Source organism: Anarrhichthys ocellatus, unplaced genomic scaffold (genome assembly GCF_004355925.1).
Source record: "Anarrhichthys ocellatus isolate YVR2014 unplaced genomic scaffold, GSC_Weel_1.0 scaffold84, whole genome shotgun sequence".
NCBI lineage: Eukaryota > Metazoa > Chordata > Actinopteri > Perciformes > Anarhichadidae > Anarrhichthys > Anarrhichthys ocellatus.
In genome coordinates this window covers 1,505,403-1,529,639 of record NW_022280114.1, presented here as the reverse complement: position 1 = coordinate 1,529,639, position 24,237 = coordinate 1,505,403, and the positions used below count along the sequence as shown (strand labels likewise).

Here is a 24,237-nt window from a genome sequence, read left to right as displayed (position 1 = left end):
CATCTGGGCAGGATTCTGAGCCAACACCTGAACCAGAGCCTGCAACACAATTACCAACATCTGGACAGGATCCTAAATCATCCTCTGAACCAGCACCTCCACCACAATCTACAACATCAGGGGAAGATTCAGAACCATCATCTGAACCAGAGCCAGCACCAGAATCGCCAACATCTGGACATGATCCTAAACCAGCACCTGCAACAGATTCACCAACATCTGGACAGAATTCTGAACCAACACCAGAGCCAGTACCAGCATCGCAAACATCTGGACAGGATCCTAAACCAGCACCTGCAACAGATTCACCAACAACTGGGCAGGATTCTAAACTAACACCTGAACCAGCACCTGTCACAGAATTACCAACATCTGGACACAATCCTGAACCTTCCTCTGAATCAACACCTGTTACAGAATCACCAACATCTGTGCAGGATTCTGAATCAACACCTCAACCAGAGCCAGTACCAGAATCGCCAACATCTGGACATGATCCTGAGCCATCATCTGAACCAACATCTGTTACAGAATCACCAACATCTGGGCAGGATTCTGAGCCAACACCTGAACCAGAGCCTGCAACAGAATTACCAACATCTGGACAGGATCCTAAACCATCATCTGAACAAGCACCTCCACCAGAATCGCCAACATCTGGACATGATCCTGAACCAGCACCTGTTACAGAGTCACCAACATCTGGGCAGGATTCTGAATCGACACCTGAACCAGAGACAGCAACAGAATCAGCAACATCTGGGCAGGATTCTAAACCAACACCTGAACCAGCACCTGTCACAGAATTACCAACATCTGGACACGATCCTGAACCTTCCTCTGAATCAGCACATGTTACAGAATCACCAACATCTGTGCAGGATTCTGAATCAACACCTGAACCAGAGCCAGTACCAGAATCACCAACATCCCGACATGATCCTGAACTATCGTCTGAACCAAAACCTGTTACAGAATCACCAACATCTGGGCAGGATTCTGAGCCAACACCTGAACCAGCAGCTGCAACAGAATCTTCCACATCTGGGCAGGGGTCCGAACCAACTCCTGAACCAGCACCTGTTACAGAATCACCAACATCTGAACAGGATCCTGAACCATCTTCTCAATCAGAACCTGCAACAGAATCTCCAACATCTCTGCAAGATTCTGAACCAACACCTGAACCAGGACCTCTTACAGAATCACCAATGTCTGGGCAAGACTCACAACCAACACCTGGTTCACACATCACACCTGCAGCAGGACCTGAAGCTGAATCACCAGCAATCAATCCTCAATCACCTGCGCATGACTTGAATGTCACACCTAAGTCAGACACCACGAATAAAGATGATTACTCAAAGCACAGACCACAGTTTCAAACTCCACCAGCCACTCTGCCTGCAATAGTACCTGAGCCATATCCAGCTGTGCTCCTTAGCATCCCTCTTAAAATAGGGCACAAACTAGGACCACAGTGGAGAAGGCGTAACTGTTATAGAGGGTAAATTGAGGAGGAAATCTAACATGTAATGAAATAATAATATTTTCTGAACTTCTCGAGAAGAAATCCAGAGAATTGTGCTTTGTCCTGAACACTTTAATAAAGACTTTTATTTTGTCATGTAATTTGCTGGCTTTGTCTGACATTCTCATGCAGTCATAGACACAATAGTGCATGTATTATGAAATTATCTTCAAATCAAGTTTTAAAAATAAATATTGTAAGAAATATAGAATAATGATTTCAAATTAAAAAATGTGTCTTCCTCAGAATCTTAATTTTGAATGCTGACATCAAACTTTTTTTTCTTCAATATTTTCCTCAGTTATTTTTCTTATTGTCTTGCATAAATACATTATTCTGTTTTTATCATTAATAAATACATGTGTGAGTATTTTAATGGTTATCAATGTGGAGTACATTTTTTGATTTGTTCCATACCACTAGGTACATTAGTGGTATAGTACTGCATAATATAAGCACATGTTTTACATGTAAAAAGTAATCGTCAGTATCAAATTAATATAGTGTGGTAAAAAGTACAAAAAATACTTTGTATTTTCATTCCATGGTACTTCATGCTTCAACTCCACGACAAGCCAATATTGTACTTTTTACTTTGCAGCATTTGTTAGTTACTCTGCATGTTCAGATTATTAATAGGCCTAGAGATGCCATTACTATCAACTAATATTATTATTAATATGTCAGCTTATAAATTGTGATATATTCTTGTGGCTTAAGTTATTGAAATTACCTCGACCTTGCAGCTGCAACATTAGTGAGTCTTGCATCTTTAATTATAATCCAAAGTGTTAGGAATATATTATTTTAAAATGGGCCATTCTTCACAGTGAGTACTTTCATTTTTATGCTTTTTTAAACTTTTACTTAAGTGGGCTACTTTTACTTGCAACAGCATATTTCTACACTATTGTTGTTTTTAAGTAAAATAAATTCATTTTTTCCAACACTTCTTCTAAATGTAAGCCCAGTTTGTTCGTAATTGTTCTCATCTGCGTGTGTAATCGATGGCAGTGAACAGGATTGAACTCAGAGGGAGCCAGATCACATTTCTAATGGAGTATCAGCGCGTCACTCGCCCAAACCTCCACGTTGTTGCTTCGCTGTTTGCTGATGTCAAGAAAAGGGAAAACCCAACTTCCTGGTTACCGGCTCTCCACTCAGACAAAAAACGCCCCGTCTCCGCATTTCAGCAGCGGTGACAAGACGCTTCACATGGAAGTATGAGCGGAGAGACGCATTCAACCGCTCGTCTGAGGCTTCTAAAGGTACGGTTGTGTGTGTTGTTAAGTTTGAACTTATAGGCGGAAGCAGAAAGGGCGACTTTTGAAACTCAAATTGCACGAGTAACAACAGTTAGTGTTTACAACGAATCCACCACTAAATGAGCTCACCGGTGGTGGAAGAAGTACAAGTATAGAGAAAGGTCCTGCAAACTTACTCAAGTAAAAGACATGCAGAATGGCTCATTTCATAATCATATTTATTATACAATTAGATTATAAAGTGGAGCCCAATTTAACAATGTAATATGCTGGGTAGCTTGTGAATTCATCAATGGAGTTTTATGGCCTCTAATCTTAACCTATAATGATACAACATAATGAATTTGTTTATAATATTTTGTATTATTAATCTGAATCTGTAAAGTAACTATTAACGAAAGTTACCATATACATATAGTGGATGTAGTAGTATTGAGCAGGAGAAAATGGAACCACTCAAGTAAAGTACAAGTACCTCAAACTTGGTTACTTAGTTAGGTTCCATCAATAAGTTTCACTGTTCATTTCATTTATTTCGATAGTGAGAGGATGCCATAGGAATATATTTATTTCCCCTCTCAAATCTCCTCTTATATCAAATTAAACATTTTGTCAGTTGGGGTGATGAAGCAAAGATATAGTGGACCGGATTGATAGATTAAGTAGATTTATCGATTATCTGCAACTAGTTTGATAATCTGTTAATCATTCATCAGGCAGATGTTCACTGGTCTGATCAAATGTGAGAATTTGCTGCTTTTTCTCCATTTTAAATCATTTTAAAGTGATATTTCTTTCTGGGTTTTGGACTGCTGATTAGACAAAACAAGACATTTTAAAGACATAACAATGACTCAATGAATCCACAAAATAATATGCAGATTAAACAATAATGAAAATAATCCGTATTTGCAGCCCTGAAAATAAGTAATAATCTGATTTAGTACAAAATATAAGGTGTTTTAAGATAGAACGAAGAAAACAAGTTCTACAGAAAATAGCAAAGTAAGTTTGAGAGAAAGAAATAAGTCTATAAAAGACATAATTATGCAACTGATGATTCTTTTAATTAACAGTTTATTTGCATATTATTAATTGAGCTTTCTTCATGAAATATTAATAAATAGTATAATTTGGCAGAGCACAAGGGGTTCTTGTATCCAACAAACAACTGATTATTGAAATATTTGCATATTAATTTACTGTCAACTGACATGATGATTGATCGACTAATCGTTCGTGAATTACTATAATCAGGTGCATCAATGTAGTCATCACTTTAATGTTGCAGCTGGTGAAGGTGAGGCTCATTTGAACTACTTTACATACTGCTGGGTGGCTTAATCCATAATAATACATCACAATGTATTTGTTGGTTTATATTCTGTATTAATAATCTGAATCTGCAAAGTATCTAGTAACTATTCAAACAAATGTAGTGGAGTAAAAAGTACAATACTGGCTTCTAAAACAGAGTGGAGTAGAAGTATAATATATTATGAAATGGAAATACTCAAGTAAAGTAAAGTACCTCTAAATAGTACTTCAGCGCAGTCCTTTATATTGTGTTTTTCCTCAGTAGGTGGAAGCTGAAGAGATGAATCCTGATGTTGCTCTCTTCACATCTGTTCACCCATGGAGTAAAATCCCCAACACCACCCGTCTGAACCTCCCAGACTCTGACGCTTCTGCATGGATCTTGCCTCCACTCCTCGCGGCTCCAAACTGCTCCCGTCCCCCCTGTGAGAGAATGTACCCCTGCGAACCCGACCCCTCCCCGGGCCCCCAGCACCCGGAGGCCCAGCTGGACTTCTTCCACAAGCTCGGGTACTCCACGGCTCAGGTTCTGGCCGTTCGGCAGATGTTCGGCCCCAACATGGACACAGATAAACTCCTGGGGGAGCTGGTGAGGATCGGAGCCAGCCGGGAGGCCGGCCGGGGGGCCGAGCAGGGGCCCGTGACCACGATGTCGGTGTTGGTGCCCAGAGGGGACTTCCAGGCTGTGGGCCCCACCATGCAGCTGCCTCTTACCATGTCGTCTCCTCAGAGCAGAGAGGAGGGCAGCGAGGATGACGACGCTCTGAGACCCGTTGTTATAGATGGAAGCAACGTGGCCATGAGGTGAGAAACTACAGCTGAAATGATTGATTAGTCCATCGGCAGAAAATTAACCAGCAGCTATTTTGCTCATCGATAACAATTGCTCAAAATTCACTGATTTATAGCTTGTTAAGTAGGACAATTCGCTGCTTTTCTCTGTTTTACATAACTGACTGCTGGACCGATTTAGTCAATTGATCGACTAGTCGATTGGCAAGAATTTCAGCCTCTGAAATGTGAATATTTATCGGTACGTCTTTGAGTGTAAGACTTTTGGTTGGACAAAACAAGACATTTGAAGACGTCAACAGGCATTTTTCATTTCAAAGACGAAACTATTCCTCAGTTCATTTAGAAAATAATCAACAGATTAATCAGTAATGAAAATAAGGATTAGTTGCAGCTCTAATATAAGTGTAAACCGAATATATTTGGGTTTTGAACTGTTTGTTTGGCATTTGATAATTTCACCTCAGGCTTGTGTGGTTTTGTAGACCAATTATCCAATAATTGAGGAAATAACCGTCAGATGAATTGATCATAACAATAATTAGCTGTGATAAATACATGCCGTCTGCTTTAAAGTTTCCCACACCTGCTTCCTGCTCGAGGACAGGGAGGAGTAGAGCCCTTTTGTTACTTTGTTTGATTAAGGAAAGCTCTTACTACTTTTTATTTCCTCTTCATTTTTGTTTGATTATTTTTTTGGGGGGGGGATGAGTGGTGGGCACACGCACTGAGAACAAAGTCTCTTTTACACACACGAGCCCCTGGTAGGAGCGTCACCAGTGAAAGTAACACAAGAAGTCTTTCGACATTTGGCCTCAAGTCAGCCGGTGATTCACCGTCTGACTGTTTCGTTGGAAATCATCTCCCTCTAAATTGGCACGTATTTGATCGTAAACCAAAGACAAGCTATTGAGGGAGGAACTTAAAGAATTTGTACCAAATTTAATTAAGATCTCCGACAGTTATCAACTTGTTTCGCTCAAAACCATAAATGTGGAGCTCATGTTGCCTCAAGCGACAGCTAATAACAATAAACCTTAAGGCCCCTCAAGTGACCGCAGAGGTCACATTGTCCGATGATGGACACTGTTCCGAGCTCATCACGAGCAGCAACACATGCTCGCTGCTGTCGCCTCCATTTGCATTGCACATCGCCTGCGGGCTCCATTCAACACAAGTGACTGTTACTTCACTCGGAGAGACAATGCACCAGTTTTGCAAACACACCTATATTTGTCCTTTTTATGGAGAAAATATGTGAAAGAGTACACACACACACACACACGCACACAGAATTTACACACTACATTTCTTGCAAAGTCAGAGTATACATACCCCTCTTTTCTTTATTTTTAGTTTCCCAGTCGGGCATGCCCGTACAGGCACGCTGTCGACGGACTGCTCCAGTATGCAAATCAGAGTATATATAAATAAGCGCCTTCCTAATCATATGGGAAGACGTCATGTCAACAGGAACAGGCTCGACAGCATTTCACAGCCGAGCTCCCCTAAAAGCTTTTCCTTGTTCCTCTCGTTTGTCTTGGCTTCTTTGACACTTCCAAAAACTGCCCCGAGGGCTCCAAGCACCGTTGTGTTTTCAGTGTAGCGCTACCGTAAATGAGAGTGCGAATATTTACATATATAAGACCTGTAACTATTCCTCAGGTTAGGGGCTTTGTTTTCACTGTTTGCTGCTGGTACAGTTTTCTATGGGTCAAAAGATGAACCGTTTCTCTGGTTTTTGTGCTTTTATTGTAAAATACTGGACAATTTGACCTCTTCAGGCCTAAAAATAAAAACAAAACTAAGAGGGGAACGTCACTCTTGACAGATGCAACATTTTGGGAAATATGCTTGGCTTACTTTTAACAGTCTCTGCCAGCAACGGCATCGTGACTACATTCCAGAAAGTCACTGCTCCCAGCTAATAAATTGCTCAACACATACCTCTGAAACCAAAACTTGTGGATTTTGCACAAACTATAAACACAAAATGTGCTAATTGGGGAACTTCAGAGGCTGCTTTTGTCCCCTCCGAGGTGAGCCAGGCTAGCTGTTTCCCTCTGTTTCCAGTCTTTGTGCTAAGCTAAGTTAATTTAGGGGGGGTCAAAGGTTCAATAAAGCAAGTATGTGTGTTCCCTTAAATGTTATACTCTTGTAATGGGTCACAAGCCACAAAGTTGTGATCCAGTGGGTCACTGGATGAGATAGAACTGTATTCATCCCGAGGGAAATTGTTGTGCATGCAGTCGCAGAACAAAGTAGGACACAAAAATAAGATATCATTAAGGTAAGGTACTGTAAAGGCAAAAACATAAACCGGTTAACGTAACGGGAAGGATCAGGAAAATATAAACAAACTGAAACGCATTCATTTCTCTTAAATGGAAATCAATCAATGTTGGTTTTTGAGAGCTTGCAGTAGACATTTGTTCCCACATTTCCGGACGTGTTACAGGCCAAACAGTTGATCCAACTATCAACAATGGAAACAGTTGTTCTTTAGCAGTTACAATATCCATATCTAGATCATCAAACTCAACCTGTTTGAGACAAGTGAGTTTGTTCTATTGTGATCCTCCAAATTTAAATTTAAAATAGTGTGTGTATTCATATAAGAGCTGTGGTGTAGTTTGAACATCAAAGAGGAGAATCATAAAGGACTCTTCGGTCTTTGTTCTGAACTGGCTCAGAGACACCTAAAAGTTTTCTCATCCCTATGTACTCTGGTTTGTGTTTATTCATTCAGCCACGGGAACAAGGACGTTTTCTCTTGTCTGGGAATCCAGCTGGCAGTGAACTTCTTCGTGGACAGAGGCCACAGTGAAATCACCGTGTTCGTTCCCTCGTGGAGGAAGGAGCAGCCCCGGCCAGATGTTCCCATTACAGGTAGGATTACAGGAATTTCACGGCATATTTTAATGTTTTCTACTTCCTTATTGGCCTGGTACTACGGTTTACACAACACTGCGCTCGTGTTACCAACTGCAACAGAGTGATGCGGTTGATAAGGGAAGCGACCGTAATGCACGTGATTGCACGTGAATGCACGGTATTGTTTTCACCTTGTGAATGTGTGATTCATCGGTGTGGTTTTGGAGACACCCACTGCAGAAGGAACTACCACAGAGGCGTTTGAGTACTTTTCCGGGTGTGTTACAACTGTGCAAAGATGCAGTCATAAAACTTGACAGGAGTGTAGATGAGAACAAAATGATGGCTGAGTTTGAAGATGGGTGTGGTCCGAGCAAGGGTCGCCGAAAGTAAGGGGGTAGGAATTGGGGAAGGGGGCCATTGTCTCCTTCTATGTTACACCCCTGACTTGATTCTGCGTCATGGTGTGATCCCATCGCATGCGTATCGCTATGCTCATTTGTCATGATTAGAAAAGTAGGTTGTGCCTTCTTTTATTGTCATGTTTGACATTAGAGGTGAAGGTATAAATGTTTGTAATTATTCAAGCAAATAAAAAGAGAGAGACTGTGCTTCTTTTTTTATTGTTTTATATCACTGCAATATATTTGTGTTTTGGGCTGTTTCACATATTTAAATATTTTGTGTTCTGGGAGGTTTTAAAGGTCATTTCTCACAATTTCTTTATATATTTTATCAAAATAAAATAAGTGTGAGTGCAAGAAAAATCTAAAATGAAAATAATTGCAGCCTCATTTGAAATAGTCTTTGATTTGCGAAGACCTTAAAAGCCAGAGGCAAAATTAAAAGCGGCGAGAGAGCAGGATTTTTGCTCTGATGCAACAGAGTGAGCGCTATTTCTCAAAATGGGAAATACCCCATGTAGGTTTTTATTTCTCCCTGAATGCTAGGTACATGAGCTTTGTCTGTAATCTGAATGCAGGGTTTCAGCTGTGAGTGATTCTAACAGCTTTTTTTGGTTAACCTACATCTGGAAGCCGCTTCTGACGCCGTTCTGCTCGTTTGCTTTTTGTAGATGAACCGATTGCTATGATGAATTGTTTTGTCACAGGATGTGCTTTCAGGGCCTTTTGTTAATATTTAACCAGGTCAAATCTGTCTGCTGGGAAAGAACCCAAATTTAAATGCAACAGTGGCTTCCTGAAAAATGATTATTAAGATTGTAAAGTGGATTTAGTTAAAGTAGCTGTAGTCAATCATTTTTCACAATCAACGTGGCAATGTTAAATGGGTCTCTCTGGGTGATGAGCGCACAGAAAATGATCGCCTGTATCTGCAGCTCCCACTGCTCTCATTCAGTCATTTTCAGTTAAAAAAACTCTAAAAGATCCACTGTAGACAGACACAGTTGGAGACTAGCTGGTAAACAAAGTGGAGCATATGGCAGCTAAAGATAGATATTTCCATAAGGAGTTGGTGGAGACCAAAATCAGAGCTAAAAGAGGGTGAATATTGGACAGGAACACGACTCCAAATGAATGATAACGCTGCTCCATAACGGCTGGATGTGCAAATAAGCTTGCTAACGAGTTCAAGTTGATAGGAAATCAACTTAAAAGGTGATTGTTTCTCCTGCCCCAAAGTGGTCAAAGATTCAGTAAATGCAAGATTGACTGTGCGTTCCTGTTTGGTTTACAGATCAGCACATTCTGCGAGACCTGGAGAGGAGCAAGATACTTGTGTTCACACCGTCGAGACGCGTCGCGGGCAAAAGGGTGGTCTGTAATGACGACTGCTTCATCGTCAAGCTGGGCTACGAGTCTGACGGCATCATCGTGTCCAACGACATGTACCGGGACCTGCAGGGAGAGAAGCCGGAGTGGAAACGCTTCATCGAGGAGAGACTGCTCATGTACTCCTTCGTCAATAACAAGTGAGTTCTGCCTTCTTGATCCAGAGGCTTCCCTTGCTGTATGTGAAGTTGTACTTTTCAGCTAATGTTTGAACTTCACCCTAACGCAGGTTTATGCCTCCTGATGATCCTCTGGGCCGCCACGGACCGACCCTGGAGAACTTCCTGCGGAGGTTTCCAAAGGCTATGAAAAAACAGCCATGTCCTTATGGTGAGAGAACATCTTTAGTACATTATTTGTGCTGCATGGCATTGTTTTTGTGAAGGAAAGGCTGTCCATTTTTAGCTAATGTATTACATGTAAGCTAACATGCTAAATTAACACTGTGAACATTATAAACATTATAGTTACCAAACATCAACATGCTAGCATTGTCATTGTGAGAATGTTAGCATGCTACGTTAGCTCAAGTGCACCCTGTGCTGCAGGAAATATGTATCTTTGTAGGCTAACAACTAGTTAGCATCACACTAGTTCCCTCAACAAAAGGCCAATGGGATTTTTCCATTGGATTTTGGACTATTGCAGAGAATAAGCTCTGTGGAAAACACATGATTATTTTATTCAACAGTTGTTGTAAAAAGCTGGACATTAATGTTTGCTGGCTAAAGTTAGCATGTAGCTCAAAGTGCCGCTGTGCCGTCATCACAAAGCGGCTATAAGCTCCTAGTTTTGTATGAAAATTATCATAATATTATAATTTTATTCCTAAAATATTGTGTTTTCTTCTTCTTTCAGGAAAGAAATGTACTTTCGGAATCAAATGTAAATTCCACCATCCTGAGCGAGCCAAACAATCCAACCGCTTGGTTGCCGATGAGCTTCGGGAGAACGCCAAGCACCCGTCTACCCCTCAGAAACAATCCTCAGCTCGCTCCAGTCCCGTTCCTGGACAGAGCCTCTCGCTGCTGGAGGACATGGCAAAGAAACTGACTCTGGGACATGAGAGCAGCTCCTTAAAGAGAGACCATAAACACGAACAGTTGAAGGCCAGTCACCGATCCAGCAAGAAGGCCACACCTAGAAAGGAGAAGAACAGCCAGAGCCCGTCTTCCGACCACGGTTCAGGACGGCAGAGTGGCTCTCAGGAGCAGCTGGACTCTGGTTTAGGCTCCATAGACAGTCAGCCAACGGAGGCTCCTTGGAGTGTGTGTGATCACCAGTATGGGGCGATGTACTGGAGCTCCCAGCACACCCACAGTGTGAGACAACAGTACTGCCCTCCGTGCAGCTGCTGCTCACATGGCCCTTCCTCTCGGGGGACCACGCCAGCTTTCCAGCACCCCAACCAGCGTTACAGCCTTGGGCATGTCAGCAGCCACAACTCTGATATGATTCCCTACCCGCCTCATTACGCCAGCTACGGCGCATACCCAGTCGGCGTGTCTGCATACAGTCAGCCGACTGATTTCCAGCACAGCAGAGTCCACGGCCACCACCAGCAGCAGCAGCGGCAGCACTGGTCCGATCCGTTTGGGGCTCACCCACCGGGGGTCCGCAGCCTGCCGGGGGAGCGCTCTCAATGGGAGCCTCCTCCGGGTACGAGTCCCGGCGGTGAGGAGAGAGAGGTCGTCCGGAAGAAGCTCCTCGCTATCTTCAGCGTCCACTTGGTGGACGCAGCCATGGACACGTTTCCTCAGGTGATGGATCCACAGATGCTGGTCGCTGAGATCCTCAAGCTGCAGAGTCAGAACAGGTCGCAGAGATGAGACGACGTCCAGCGGCCGGTCTGAAACCACGTCTTTCAGTGGAAAGACTCAAAAAGATAAACATGAGTTTGTGTATTTATGTATTGTGGTATCCACCTTGCTGTATTTGAGTGCCTTATTTTAAACTATGTTGCATTGTAAGTTGCCTCGGTGATGAAATGAGAGGAGACGTATGTAGTTGATACAAATTGTATCTTTATTTAAAAATGTAAAAGGGAATAAAAGGGTAACACTCTGTTACTCTTATGGTACACTCAGAATCCACGCTACTGGGTACACCTGTACAGTCTAATGCATTCCAGTGTAACTGTTCTGCCATCAACTCTACTTTTATTGTGCCTGTAATGTCTTTTTGTGTCATATTGGCACCGTGCAAGTTTATGCTTTTACTGCCATGATAAGTTATTGTTTGTGATTATTAGGGGCAATACTTTCCATAAAAAAAGAATTAATCTCACAGAAAATGAGATTTAACACTGGTTTTATAATGCTTTATATTCCCAGTTTTGTTTAGTTTGTGTATGTTTGCGTTTGTAGAATTAGAGGTGTATTTTTTTTCTGTGACCTAAATGATGCTCTCTGAGATCAGACCCAAGATAAAACTACAACTGTCTGAGCTTTATTGGACAAAAACGTGTTTAATTTATGATGACATTTGTTTTATACTTTAAGGCAAATTGAGCAACAAACATGTTGAGCAATAAACATTTACGTGTCACGCTGATTGATGACAAACTATTTGTTGACTGTGCGTGCTTGAGCTGTGAAGTCCTGAACTCGAGTCTTGTCTGCACAAGTAGATCCTGTTCATCAGCACAACTTTAATTTCCCACCCAAAATCGACTCTGATAAATGCTTTGTCGCCTGAAGCTTATTTTGTACACAGCAATTATTTTCTGATAAGTCAATGAAGTGCTTGCTCTACAAAACATCAGATCATAGTGACAAATGGCTTAAAGCCCGAGGGGATGTCTGGTTCAGACAACAGTCAAATTCTTTCAAAATACTGCTTCCTTGAGTATTTGAATGGACTGTCTATTGTAGCCGCTGATTATGCAAATATTATGCAAATTTTATTTTGTTTGCACAGGTTTATCAGTTTCATATACTATATGAAAACCTATATACACTATTATATATGTATTATATAATTATTTACGGTGGCGGAGGGAGAATTCAGATCCTAGAAGTAGCAATACTGCAATGTCACTTAAGAGTACTTCACGAATTTACAGCTATAACGTTGTCGGATCACGATGGTCCGTTTAAAAAAAAAAAAAAAAAGGAAGATCGAATTGGCAATGTCGGTTTTTTTCCCATGCATTTTTCTTGTCAGAACCTGGCGCCTACCTCCCCCACAATGCAACTCGAGTGCTGACTGCCTGGTCTGGGATTCAGGTGTGTTATGCTACAGGCGGCTAATGGAACTACACCCCCCCCCAGATTTTCTTCATTTTTAAATGTTTGGTCTTCAGCCTCAACTGATGCTGACTCAAGTGACATCACCAGAGGTCATTTCCTTTTACACAACTTTTTCACAAGTCTGCACAGGTGTATCAATAATTTTAAATAAGTTTAAAAGGTAAATACATTTACTTTACAGCTACGGCAGTGGGGAAAGCATTTGGATTAACACTGCAAGATAAAAAGTCCTTCACTGTGTGATAACATTGTAAAGTGTTGTAAAGGCTTTATAGTTTCAGGTGATGACACTGATGAACACATGGTTATGAATATCATATTCAATTTAAATAAATCCCATCCCATCCTACACAATGGCCCTTTAAGTAGAGTACAACAACTCAAATTTGCATGTAAGCACAGTGAGTAAATGTATGTAGTAGAGGAGGATATATGCAAAACAGTATTTGTCTTCGCAGCACTGATGTGTACAAACCGTATGTTCTGTAAAACATCTTTTTGCAGCTGGAACACATAGGGACAAAAGGTCATCAGTGGTGCAGGTTAAAAATAACAGTATGAGGAACGTTGAACAGTTATGATACACCAAGATTAAATGAGGTCGAATGATTTTGCAGGAGGATCAGATAATGATCAGTCTTGTAGGGACTAGAAATTATCAAAAAAACAAAAAACACTTCCAAGAACTCATCCACAGATACCACAAACTGTGTTCACATGAGGCAGGAGTTGACCATGATGAAGTGTTTGCATCATATGTTGCTACACAGTGAGCATGTTAAGCCACACGACGTTTAGCAAAAGAAGCTACTGGAGGGAACGACAATAAACCTCTTTCAGTGAGATTCACGACTTAAACAGGGAAACAGGTTTCTTTCAATATGCTCTTTCTGTACTTTCCCTGCTTATGTTGAAATTTGATATTGACTTAAAGCATATTAATGCACTCACATGCGGTGTGCATTACGGGCACACACACGTACAAGAGTCAGGATTTGGAATAAAGAAATGTTTCAGCCCACTGTACTGTCAGATTAAAAAAAAAAATAACTCCACTCATTGCCGTGTATAAATTAGACCACTAAAGCAACATGTAGTTACAGTGTAAATAATGATATTAATAATGAAAACATAGTATAAGAGGGCCACATAAAGATGCACTTTTAACGTGTTAAATAATAATGTATGAGTGCATATAGGCCCAAGTTGAAAACACCACTACATTTATTTCAAAGCTATAGTTGGAAAAAAAAAAGTGAAAATGAACTTCTTTAACGGAAATGGAACAGTGGAAACCCCCTATGTTTAATCTTATTGAGGTTCCAGCTGAACTTTGTGGAGATACTAATCTGTAGCACTTTTTTTTTTTATAAACAGGACGCCAACTCTTTCTGTTTTTAAACAACAATAACTGATTTTTAAGTCACTTCACATGGGCAGCAGAAAGTTGTGAACAGAACATTCTTTAAATTGATATTGCAAAGATTGTTGGCAAACAATTGTTTATTTGCTCATCCAGCAGTTACGGTGCAACATTATCATTCATTTGGAGTCATGTTTGTGTGTTCACCTGATGAATGTAAGTCCCATATTCACTCTCCTTTTAGCTCTGCATTTGGTCTCCACCAACTCCTGCGGGAAATACCTCACTCTTTAGCTGCTAAATGTTCCACTATGTTCACAGAACTAGTCTCTAACTGTGTCTGTGTGCTGTTTGGCGCTATGAGAGCGGGGAGAATGAGCCAAAACAGTCAAGTTGACAGATAAACAACGAGCTGATATTCACTTTTAAGCTTTCTAAACTGGAGAGGAGCTGCAAGTGATAATTCTTAATTTACATACAGCCTGCGGTTATAACTGTTATGAAATCCCTGAGAATAATCATCTAGTAGGTAAAATCCTTTATACCAAACAGAGAAAAGACATCTTTGGGCTTTCAGTAGTCTGGGCTGGACTCACATGCCTTGTTTAGACACACTGTTCTAATTACACAGGTTTAAAATGACATCTTGAAGAGTGACTTGTGTTCTCACTGAGCTGTAGTATAATATGCAAATACTGAGGCTGGTTTATGTGGAAGGCTACACTCCACTGCAAAAGCACACGGTCCTGACTTACTGGTCCTGGAGTTCAGAAGAGGAATGAGAGTGAATGACGGGGTGAACCTGAAAAAACTGTATAAATCTTGTAATATAAAGTTCTCCCTACTTCCTATAATTCCTCAGCAGTGGAAAGGCCGTATTCAGCACAGCGACAAATTTGACATCCACAGCTGTCTCTCTGCTCTACCATTGAAACACACAGTGATGGAAATGAACAAGTACATGTACTCAGTACTGTACTTAAGTATAAATATATACATTTTGACATTCTTGTACTTTAATTGAGTACTTCTGTTTTTTTCTATACTTTATACTTCTACTCCACTACATTTCTGAGGGATATATTGTGCTTTTTTATTTCAATGCATTTATTTGAAACACAAAGCATTTTGATGACTTCAGACACGACTTGAAAAAAATCCCCAAAGACTTGCGACTTCACTTGGACTTGAGCCATTTGATCATGAATCAATTAATTTCATAAATAAATGTTAACAATATTCATTCCCAGCGAGTTTTTTTTCTGATTAAGTTAAGTCGCACTGGTTTCAACAAACGTGTACATCAATTTCCCAAAGCAATTCATATTTTTGGGGAATTTCATATATCCTTACTCTGTTGTTGTGAAGAAGACATTAGGACTCGTTTAGGATTTAAAATTCAAAGTTCAGGACTTGACACTTGACTTGGGACTTGCAAAACAATGTGCTGGTCCCACCTCTGCCCAGTGATATATAAAGTATCTAAAATATATCTATATATACATAGAGTAATTTAATACTTTAACACTTCTGCATTAGAGAAATTTTACTTTTGATACGCTGAGTACATTGTGATGACAATCTGTACTGTTACTTCAGTAACATTTTGAATTCAGGACTTTTACTTGTAGTGGAGTATTTGTAATACTTCTTTACTACTTTATCCACTTCGAAGCCTCATTCAAATGCTGTTCAACTGCAGAGAGTGTAACAGCAAAGGTGGGAGCGTCTTGTGTGACTTCTCACGCTGCAGTTTAATGTGTGAGAAGTGTCAGAATACATGAAAACATCAGCTGCACCTACAAAACAGCTTTGCTAGAAAAGGGACGTTCTATTTGGAATCTACTCACGGGGTTACAGATGTTTGATGATGACTCCTCCTGCTGGATTTTTGAATAAATGCAATAGTGCTTTCATGCATTTTACAGTAAAGTTGATATGTAAAGCACTTTGTATTGCCTTGCTTTTGAAAGGCACTACACACATAAACTTGCCTTGCCTAAGACTTTACTTCTTTATGTTTTTATTATTCTCTTATCTTATCCTCTTTATGTTGTATGTATGACTTTGATGATGTAACGCTAAGATTTCAACTATATCATCTATTTATCAAAAGGGAGAGGTAGTATTTGGAAGACAGAGATCAGATCAGTTTTTTTTGTTCAAAAAAAACCCATTTCAAAATAATGGCTATAGTTCCTAATAAAGTGGTGACAAGCCCATATGAAACCCTCTGAAGGATAATAATGTGATTTAAACTTTAAAAATACAGTTCATATATTTCTAGTCTGCTGAACTGTATTTTATATATTCTATATATATGCTGTTAATTCTGTGTTTTACTCTGAACATTACTGATTACTCTAAAAGGAGAAGATAGTGAGGACACAGAGTTAAAACTACAGGTTAAATCTCAAATAAACTTCACTACCCAAGAGTCAAATGCAACTTGCGCAGGCGCAGTTTGAATCGGTTTCATGACGCTGAATTTGTTGTCTTAACCTAGTTAGTTTCTGCTGCTCTGTCTCATAACTATCAAATACATGTTGCAGTTATGTAGCACACCGAAGAAGGCCTTTACCCTGCTGTGACAAGCTAACGTTAGCTAATGCTACAGTCCGTCTGTGAAACTACTGCGGCTCCGTTTGTTAACCAGCTAGCTAACTAACTTAGCTAGCCCGACGCTAGCAGCCGAGCTGGTGTGCGATGTGTTTGTTTTTCTCTCTCTCTCGTCTAAGGCTAGCTATCTAACGCAGCTGCCAGGCGGCTAACCCAGCTAGCCAGCAACGTGGTTGTGTTTGTGTGTGAAGCAGAAAACACACCGCAGCCACCTCCATATGCTGTTGTTGCCTTCAAGCGTCCAGCTAAGATGTGGCAAAGTGTCGGGCTCACACTGCTGGTCATTGTGGCCACACTGGTCTGTGCGCTGCTCTTCATGCTGTTTGGTGAGTTTAAAGAACACATCTACTTACACGTAACAAGCTAACTCCCTAAGCCATATTGTAGCCGATTGACCTTAACTGTTGTCATCAGTTGATTTTGTTGTTTGGGCACACATCTGCTAGCTTATCAGAGGCTACAATAGCTGATACATTGTCTGAACTCTTATAATAATTGAACATTTTCGTCCTAAATGTCCAACTATTCCTTGTATGACTGGTCTGAGTGTATTGAATGTCTTTGACAGGCAAGTTTTGATTTAAGTAAGGAGTTGCTATTTTTATCCTGCGCAGAGGAGAAGTCAGAACATAACCATGACTGCTCCTCTTACGCCTCCAGCGCTGCTTGTTTTCCATCTCTCCCTCCTCTGCCTGATCCTGGTCATCTTTAACTGGGTAGACCGGCTCCAGATGACCAGGTGGAGCTGGGAGAGACGGAGACCTATGACATGTGGGGGGGGGCTCCCCTAGCTCCAGTTTGTGCCTCTTAAGCAAAACCATTACTGGTACCAGTTCTAGAGCAAAGTAGCTGTTTGTGTTCTTTGAAAAACTTAACATTGTTTTTGAAGGTATTTCCAGACTCCTGAAAGACTCTTTGTCAACTGTGGAAGATGTGTTCAAATTATTTAGCAATACCACACTGTAGAAATAATACCAGCAAATGTAGTTAAAGTATCAAAAGTAAAAGTACATCTTTAGCAGATTGGCCCCAGATTGTTATATAATTGTGTCATTGATGTAATAATATACACTCATCAGTGGGACTCCTCATAGTTGGTCGGGGTGGAGCTAACTTTAACTACTTTACATACTGTTGGGTTGTTTAATCTATTACATTTGCTTCACGTTGTACAAGTTCAGTAAGGAAGCTGCTGTCTTTGTTTGGATTAAGACAGTTTAGGAAAATGGGTAGCAAATCTTGTTTCTAGCGAAAGGCTAATATTCAACACCTGTCAATAGGAGGCCTTTTAAAATAATAATGAAAAGAAAATAGAAACGGTATACATCAACAAATACATACACAAGGTACAAAATACAATATTTTAAGATTCTTGAAATACCTTCAAAACTGGTTAATGTTAAATGACCTTTTTTGATTTTGAAAGATTGGAGGATATTTATTTAGCAGAAAACACATGCTTCCCTCTGTGACTAAATGTAATGTTACTACATGAGGGACCCCTGTGGTTTATAGAGTGCCTTTATTTTACGCCTGTAAATATCTATTTTGTTTCCCTTCTCTGCCCCTCAGGTTGGTATGTAGTCTGGCAGCTCTTCTTGTCCAAGTTCAAGTTCCTGCGTGAACTCGTCGGGGACGGCAGCACCCCTCAGGCCGAACCGCAGCCGTCCGAAACCAAGAGCGAACGCACAGCGAGCGCCCCGACGCGAAGTCGGCCCAGGACCGCACGCCAAAGAGTCGCCTTCGCGGAAAGCACCTCATAGATCACCTACTGCGTATTCAATCATAACCCCCGTCTCACCGCGGCCGCCCGTCGGCCCTCTACAAACGTGATCATCAGAAGGTACTCTTCCCCCCCCCCCCCCCGCGCTCTACACTACACAAGGACCTTGTGTACACTCGGTAGTCAGCCCTCCTCTTCACCAAGACACTTTAAACTGACCAGGCAGATCTCCTGTGATCAAAAGGGAAAAGCCATTACTGTCACCTGTTCACATGTTTAATTATATTCTGAGCAGCGAGTCTGGTCCTCCTGTTTTCCTGCAATAGTGACAAGCCGGCTCTCACGAGCGACCGCGCTGCTTCCTGCCACCCACGTGGAGTGTGAAGATGCTCCATCACACAAAGAGAGATGTGTTAACTCTCTTTAACGTACGTGTTTTTAATCTTGTGTTTTCAACAGAATGAAGTCCTACTTTGTACAACGTTAAGCAGATAAATGTAAAAAAAACAAAAAAGGAAAACAATGAGCTCAACAAGAACAACTGAAGACAAACTGAAATGGGGATTTGTACAACTGACAGTTTTCTTTTCTTTAACAAAAGTGCACTGAAATGAATGTTTACGCTGTCATTTTGTTGTTTCTCACACAGTAAGCTCTGCGTACTACCATCCACGAGGTGAAAAACTGCCTCGTCCAGTAGATAACGGCCAAAGCCTCCAAGACGAAGAGGGCGAATAACTTTATTCCAGTTGTGTAAAATGTGACCTTTTTCTTGCAACTTCTCCTTCACCCTTTTTAAATTTTATTTTATCGATTTATACTTGAAGAGGAGACGGGAGAACGTTTCAAGGAACTGTTGGTGTATAATACACAATGTTAGCCCTCCCCCGTTCCCCGTGCCTCCGTCTGCACCAGTGCCTGTCTAGATGGCATCCGCTGTTTGTTACATGGCCTCCTTTTTGTACAGCCCACAGTAGCTTGTTTTATCACTACAGGGCAAAATCAATGCTGACCTAATCAATATGTATGTATTATCCTCCCTCCAAGTAAAACTCATGTAACTGTTGCACCTTTTTTTTTTTTTTTTTAATCAGCAGTGATTTCTTTTCTTCTTCAGTGGAGCAGTAGCTTCAAATAAATATCGTCACGAATATGAGTCTGTTTTTTGGGAAATGGGATTCATGGTTCAAAGTACTTTTTCTTTTTTTTTTTTTTTTTTAATATTGGCTATACATTCTCTGTGTAATAAACATACACACAAAAATACTTGATAAACTGCCTCAAACTACACTGAAAGTATATATCCACATTTTCGTTTTGTTGGTTGTGTGCAAAAAGAAAAGTGAATTAATTGTTTCACAACAATCGACACTCAATACAACGTCAGAGTGAAAACAGAATTTGATGCAAATATTTATGATGTCACACTCGGGACGTTTCTTCTTCTTGATTGGAGTCCACCTGTGATCAATTCAACTGATTAGACGTGATTTATAAAGGCAAACGCGCGCGCACACACCTGTTGCTGTAACGGTCGGCTGACGATGCAAGTCAGAGCACAAGTGAGCCGTGAGGTGAGATACGGGTCGTCTCGAGGAGGCACAGACTGGGTGAAGGTTCCCAAGTACACAGTGGCCTCCATATTATTTTATTTTTTTGATGGAAGAACCACGAGCCCTTTCTAGAGCGGACCGCCCGGCGAAACTGGCCAAGAAACCTCCAGAAGGACACGGCCATCGCTGACGTTTCTCAGTGTCCCAGCCGGAAGCCGGGCCTTGAACCCAATTGACCATCTCTGGAGAGATCTGAAAATGACCGCCCAACCTGACGGAGCCAGAGAGGATCTGCAGAGGAAAGAAACCCTACATCCAGGTGTGCAGAACGGTCTGTAATCGCTGCCGAAGCCAATGCTTCACTTAACTACATTAAGGGTCTGAATACTTAATAGAAAAGGAGAAATATCACCAATGCTTATGTCAATGTGATATTTCAATTTTTCTTTTAAATTCATTTGCAAAAATCCTCTGACATTAGGAAGTAGTGAGTGTAGATTGACGAGGGGAGGGGGAAATAAAATAAAATAAACGATTTTAGCATAACGCTGCAACGGAGTGGAGTAAAAGTATAAAGTAGCAGAACATGGAAATATACTAAGTAAAGTATGAGAACCTCAAAGTAGCATAAAGTGCAACATAACTTTATCAGACATAATTTGGTGAAGTCTGCACGCTGTAATGGTAGTCTGAGTTGTTCTTGACATCCTAGAGTTTAAACACGAGGTGGCAGTGTAGCACTGCTGGAAAACAGCTGCCTGACAAACCATAACAGCACTGAACGACTGAGCAAGAAGGTACATGTCCTATCATCAGTATATTATGGTCTGTAGTCTATTCAAAGAATACATCCTTACCCCTGGATCTGTTTTATTTGTTTTCACTCAAAACCAGTTTGAAAATAAAACTCTGTTTTGACCTTTTTATGACCCACAGGTGTAAAGAGACAAAATGAATAATGAATATTTCTTTTAGCTTTCATCAGTTCAGGAAGTTGCTTTAATATTCTGGAACACATGTTTTTTGTTTTTTCGTAAAAAATCATAGAAGGAAACGGATGCTGAAACATCCCAAAAATATAATGCTAAAAAACACAAAGGCTGTGACTCCTCTGCCAACTTGTCTCTGTGCCCTTTAAGCTCCACTGGCTCTGATTGCCTCCATAAATGCCCCCCCCCCCCCCCTCCAGAAGTCAATGCAGTGAGTTAATCTACTGTATGTATAATGTAATTTGAGCCCGTCTAGCTTTTAAAAAGACCGTTTTAATCTTTGACGAGGCTTAATCCATTTCAGCCCCGAGGGTCATTAGCCAAAAAGTGCTGGTAGCCAGGATGCAATGATTGTGACTGCAAACATGCAGCACAGTGAGAATAGAGGAATACATTGAGCTACCTTATCCATCTGGACCCTTTTTAAAGTTCAGATGTCGTTAATTTCCCCAGAGATTGCTTTTTTTGTTTGTTTTAAAGACCCTTTTCTGCATCAGTCAGCTCTTTTGAAACTCAAATGTTCATTTCACTCACAACTGCAACAACAAACTTATCTTCTACATGCAGTTTTAACTTTAGATTTGCAGTTAAATAACATGGAAAACCCCTAAAACACAGCAGCTAAATATATTTACTCAAGTACTGTACTTGAGTACAATTCTGGTGTACTATTGTTTTTGCTACTTTATACTTCTACTCCACTACAATGAATGCATAAGTAATTACAATCCAATAATATGTCATTCTGATGCAGGCCATTTGTCTCGAGGAATACTTTTAGTTTTGGTACTTTAGGTATATTTTGACGATACTTTAACCATTGTTTTTAATGCAGGACTTTTCACTTGAGTCCTTCTACTGCAGTACTTCATCCACCACTGCAAGAACATCAAATCTAATCACACGGCAAGTAGACATGCATCTTCATCATCTTGAAGTGCGGTAATTGATACATTTCACTGTGGTGTGACTGAGTCGAATGCTGAGAATGCACTCGACCCCCGTCTGCTGGAAACGCGTGCAGAAAATTAAGAAACCGCCCTTTACAGTTAATACAGTTAATCGACTTTGAGGGCGAGCCTTCCCTGGTAGTTTTTATTCGTCCTAATGATGTTTCGTCTCTGCCTGCAGCTGGGCAGCAGCTTCTTCAGGAAGGAGAAAAGGAGGCCCTGCTGAGCTACCAAGCTGTAATTTCAGAGCCTGCAAATACTTTACAGGAAATGATTGTGGTGAACCAAGGAAATGACATCGACTCTGCAGTGCTCTAACTCTCTCTCACACTATGTGTGTGTGTGTGCGTGTGTGTGTGCGTGTGTGTGTGTGTGTATGTATGTATGTATGTATATGTATACTGTATATGTGTGTGTATAAACAGCAGGAGTCGAGCTTTGCTCCTGTTGCTGGTTGCAGGTATTACACACTACCTCTCCGATGACCTTTCGCCTGTTTGTTCACTCGACAAACAGGTGAGCAGCTGCAACACTCTTGGATCTCTTCGCTGCTAAACTTCCACCTCAGCAGCCCCCCCCCCCCCCACACCTGTTGGCTGTCTCTCAGCCCGGGCGAGACGGTATCTCATCGGGGAGCACGGAGACAACCGCTCCAGGGGATTCAGCGGAAAAAACGCAGCCTCAGCTCTCGCGCAGTACCTCGTGCAATTGTGGTAAACCGAAGATTTATTGTGTGGCACGCTGCCCCCGGTGACAAAACGCACACAGGACCAGGAGTGGATCCATTAGAGCTGCCAGGTCTAGAATAAGTCGTCCATCCAGCATTAATCAGCCAAAAGCTGTTCCTCTCCCTTGTTGAGAGCCACAATGTGTCCTGAGAGGCAGTGGAGGGAGACGTATTCAGGTCTTTCTGCTTTTTATAATACTGAGGTAGAAGTCCTGCATTCACAATCTTACTCAACTAAAAGTATTAGAGTACAAATGTATACTAAAAGTACTCATTATACAGAATGGGCCATTTCTGGATTATAGTCATTAATGGATTAATGTGTTTGTCACTTTCATTTTGGGATAAAAATAATCGGCCTACAAAAAATAGTAGTTCCTGTTCTCCTTGTGGAGCAGATTAGAAGAGAATATGTCAAAAACAGATTTGTAAAACGGACCTGACGTCTCCTGATTTACCGTGTCTGTCTGCACTTTGTTTTTGAAAGTCGTTGCGAATTCCTTTCCTTCTCATCTCCCCGGAGAGCTCCGAGTGGGATGCAGCCAACAATAAAAACAGTTGGGGTGCTTCGTAAGTGCCGGCCTGTGAGGATTGTTTTTTTTTTAATGGGATTTTCTGATTGAGAGCTGAAGTCTCACTGCGGTCGCCTCTTCTTCACACAATCAATCTGTCTATAAAGCCGCCTCTTCTCCACAGGGAGAGACTATATATTTTGCTCAGGTTATAATGAAAGAGGGGCAAGTGAACACTGTTTTTTTTTTTAAAGTTGTATCCTACAGTCACCATGGCTGCTGACAGTACTTTATGTTCCCATGAGGCTGATTGTGTGCATTCGATCAATTCTCTCCACTTTGAAGCAGAGAGAATGCGTTGTTGCAGCTGATCGGAGTCACTCTGACGATGTTTCTCACGGTCCAGAGAACACATGTACCGCAGCCTCTCGTCCCTCATTATTCTCCATGTGTCATATCGAATGTTCCCCAAGCAAAGGGAAGAATAATTTCTTTGGCACCGGCACTCTTTTACTGATCCTCTTCTTAAAAAAAATACCCTTGTGACCTTACAAAAGATTTCAGTTGCATGGATGGCTGCACCAAAGCTCCCAAACTGTTTTTAAAGAATATTAACTCAAATGACATGACACTAAGCAAACACCATCTGTGGATGAAGACCACAATTTGACAAAAAGAGATCTCAACTCAAGGTCCACTTATTCGATTTTTCCAACAGCTTGATATGACAACCGAGCAAACGCTGCACATACAAAATGTATATTTCAGTGTGAAAGTTCATACTTGTTTTGAGTAGTTGCTATTTTTCGTTGCTGTAACTTGATAAGGCAACTGGGCAAACTCCATCCACTGAAGATCACGAGATACAGTTGAAAGCTCTGGGTAAAAAAGTTCGTAGACCTTGAGTGCTTTTTTTTTTTTTTTTGGTCAGACTACCATTTCCACTTTCATTCTCAATATCAATCTTATGTGATTTCT

General features: G+C 41.0%; 4 protein-coding genes across 5 annotated transcripts in view; all 4 read left to right on the top strand.

The window, feature by feature from the left end:
* LOC116398443 (cell surface glycoprotein 1-like) overlaps positions 1-336 on the top strand; it is a 4,152-nt gene extending 3,816 nt beyond the window's left edge. Inside the window, exon 3 of the mRNA XM_031874719.1 lies at positions 12-336. Within this exon, the coding sequence (XP_031730579.1) occupies positions 12-336 (325 nt within the window). The remainder of the gene's footprint in view (positions 1-11) is intronic.
* Positions 337-396: 60 nt separating this feature from the next.
* On the top strand, positions 397-1,362 carry LOC116398452 (G-box-binding factor-like). Its single transcript, XM_031874734.1, has one exon. The coding sequence runs from the start codon at positions 493-495 to the stop codon at positions 1,318-1,320; it is 828 nt and encodes a 275-aa protein (XP_031730594.1). The 5' UTR covers positions 397-492; the 3' UTR covers positions 1,321-1,362.
* Positions 1,363-2,689: 1,327 nt separating this feature from the next.
* Positions 2,690-12,110, top strand: zc3h12ab (zinc finger CCCH-type containing 12Ab). 2 transcript variants are annotated; one of them, XM_031874730.1, is made up of 6 exons: positions 2,690-2,799; positions 4,379-4,917; positions 7,655-7,794; positions 9,478-9,712; positions 9,802-9,902; positions 10,431-12,110. In XM_031874730.1, the coding sequence occupies exons 1-6, from the start codon at positions 2,755-2,757 to the stop codon at positions 11,399-11,401; spliced, it is 2,031 nt and encodes a 676-aa protein (XP_031730590.1). In that variant the 5' UTR covers positions 2,690-2,754; the 3' UTR covers positions 11,402-12,110. The 2 variants fall into 2 exon arrangements, with proteins under 2 accessions (XP_031730590.1, XP_031730591.1); XM_031874731.1 differs by having other exon boundaries at positions 2,728-2,799; positions 4,376-4,917.
* A 4,540-nt stretch (positions 12,111-16,650) lies between these two features.
* On the top strand, positions 16,651-20,575 carry smim13 (small integral membrane protein 13). Its single transcript, XM_031874866.1, has 3 exons — positions 16,651-17,131; positions 18,378-18,648; positions 19,178-20,575. The coding sequence occupies exons 1-2, from the start codon at positions 17,056-17,058 to the stop codon at positions 18,566-18,568; spliced, it is 267 nt and encodes an 88-aa protein (XP_031730726.1). The 5' UTR covers positions 16,651-17,055; the 3' UTR covers positions 18,569-18,648; positions 19,178-20,575.
* Positions 20,576-24,237: the final 3,662 nt, after the last annotated feature.

Bases quoted from the DNA above. Each gene is read 5' to 3' on its own strand.
- smim13 (XM_031874866.1), top strand. From the start codon at position 17,056: ATGTGGCAAAGTGTCGGGCTCACACTGCTGGTCATTGTGGCCACACTG. The intron at 17,132-18,377 runs GTGAGTTTAAAG...TCTGCCCCTCAG, and splicing joins GCTGCTCTTCATGCTGTTTG to GTTGGTATGTAGTCTGGCAG.
- zc3h12ab (XM_031874730.1), top strand. From the start codon at position 2,755: ATGAGCGGAGAGACGCATTCAACCGCTCGTCTGAGGCTTCTAAAG. The intron at 4,918-7,654 runs GTGAGAAACTAC...TTATTCATTCAG, and splicing joins GGAAGCAACGTGGCCATGAG to CCACGGGAACAAGGACGTTT. The intron at 7,795-9,477 runs GTAGGATTACAG...TTTGGTTTACAG, and splicing joins GCCAGATGTTCCCATTACAG to ATCAGCACATTCTGCGAGAC.
- LOC116398452 (XM_031874734.1), top strand. From the start codon at position 493: ATGATCCTGAGCCATCATCTGAACCAACATCTGTTACAGAATCACCAA.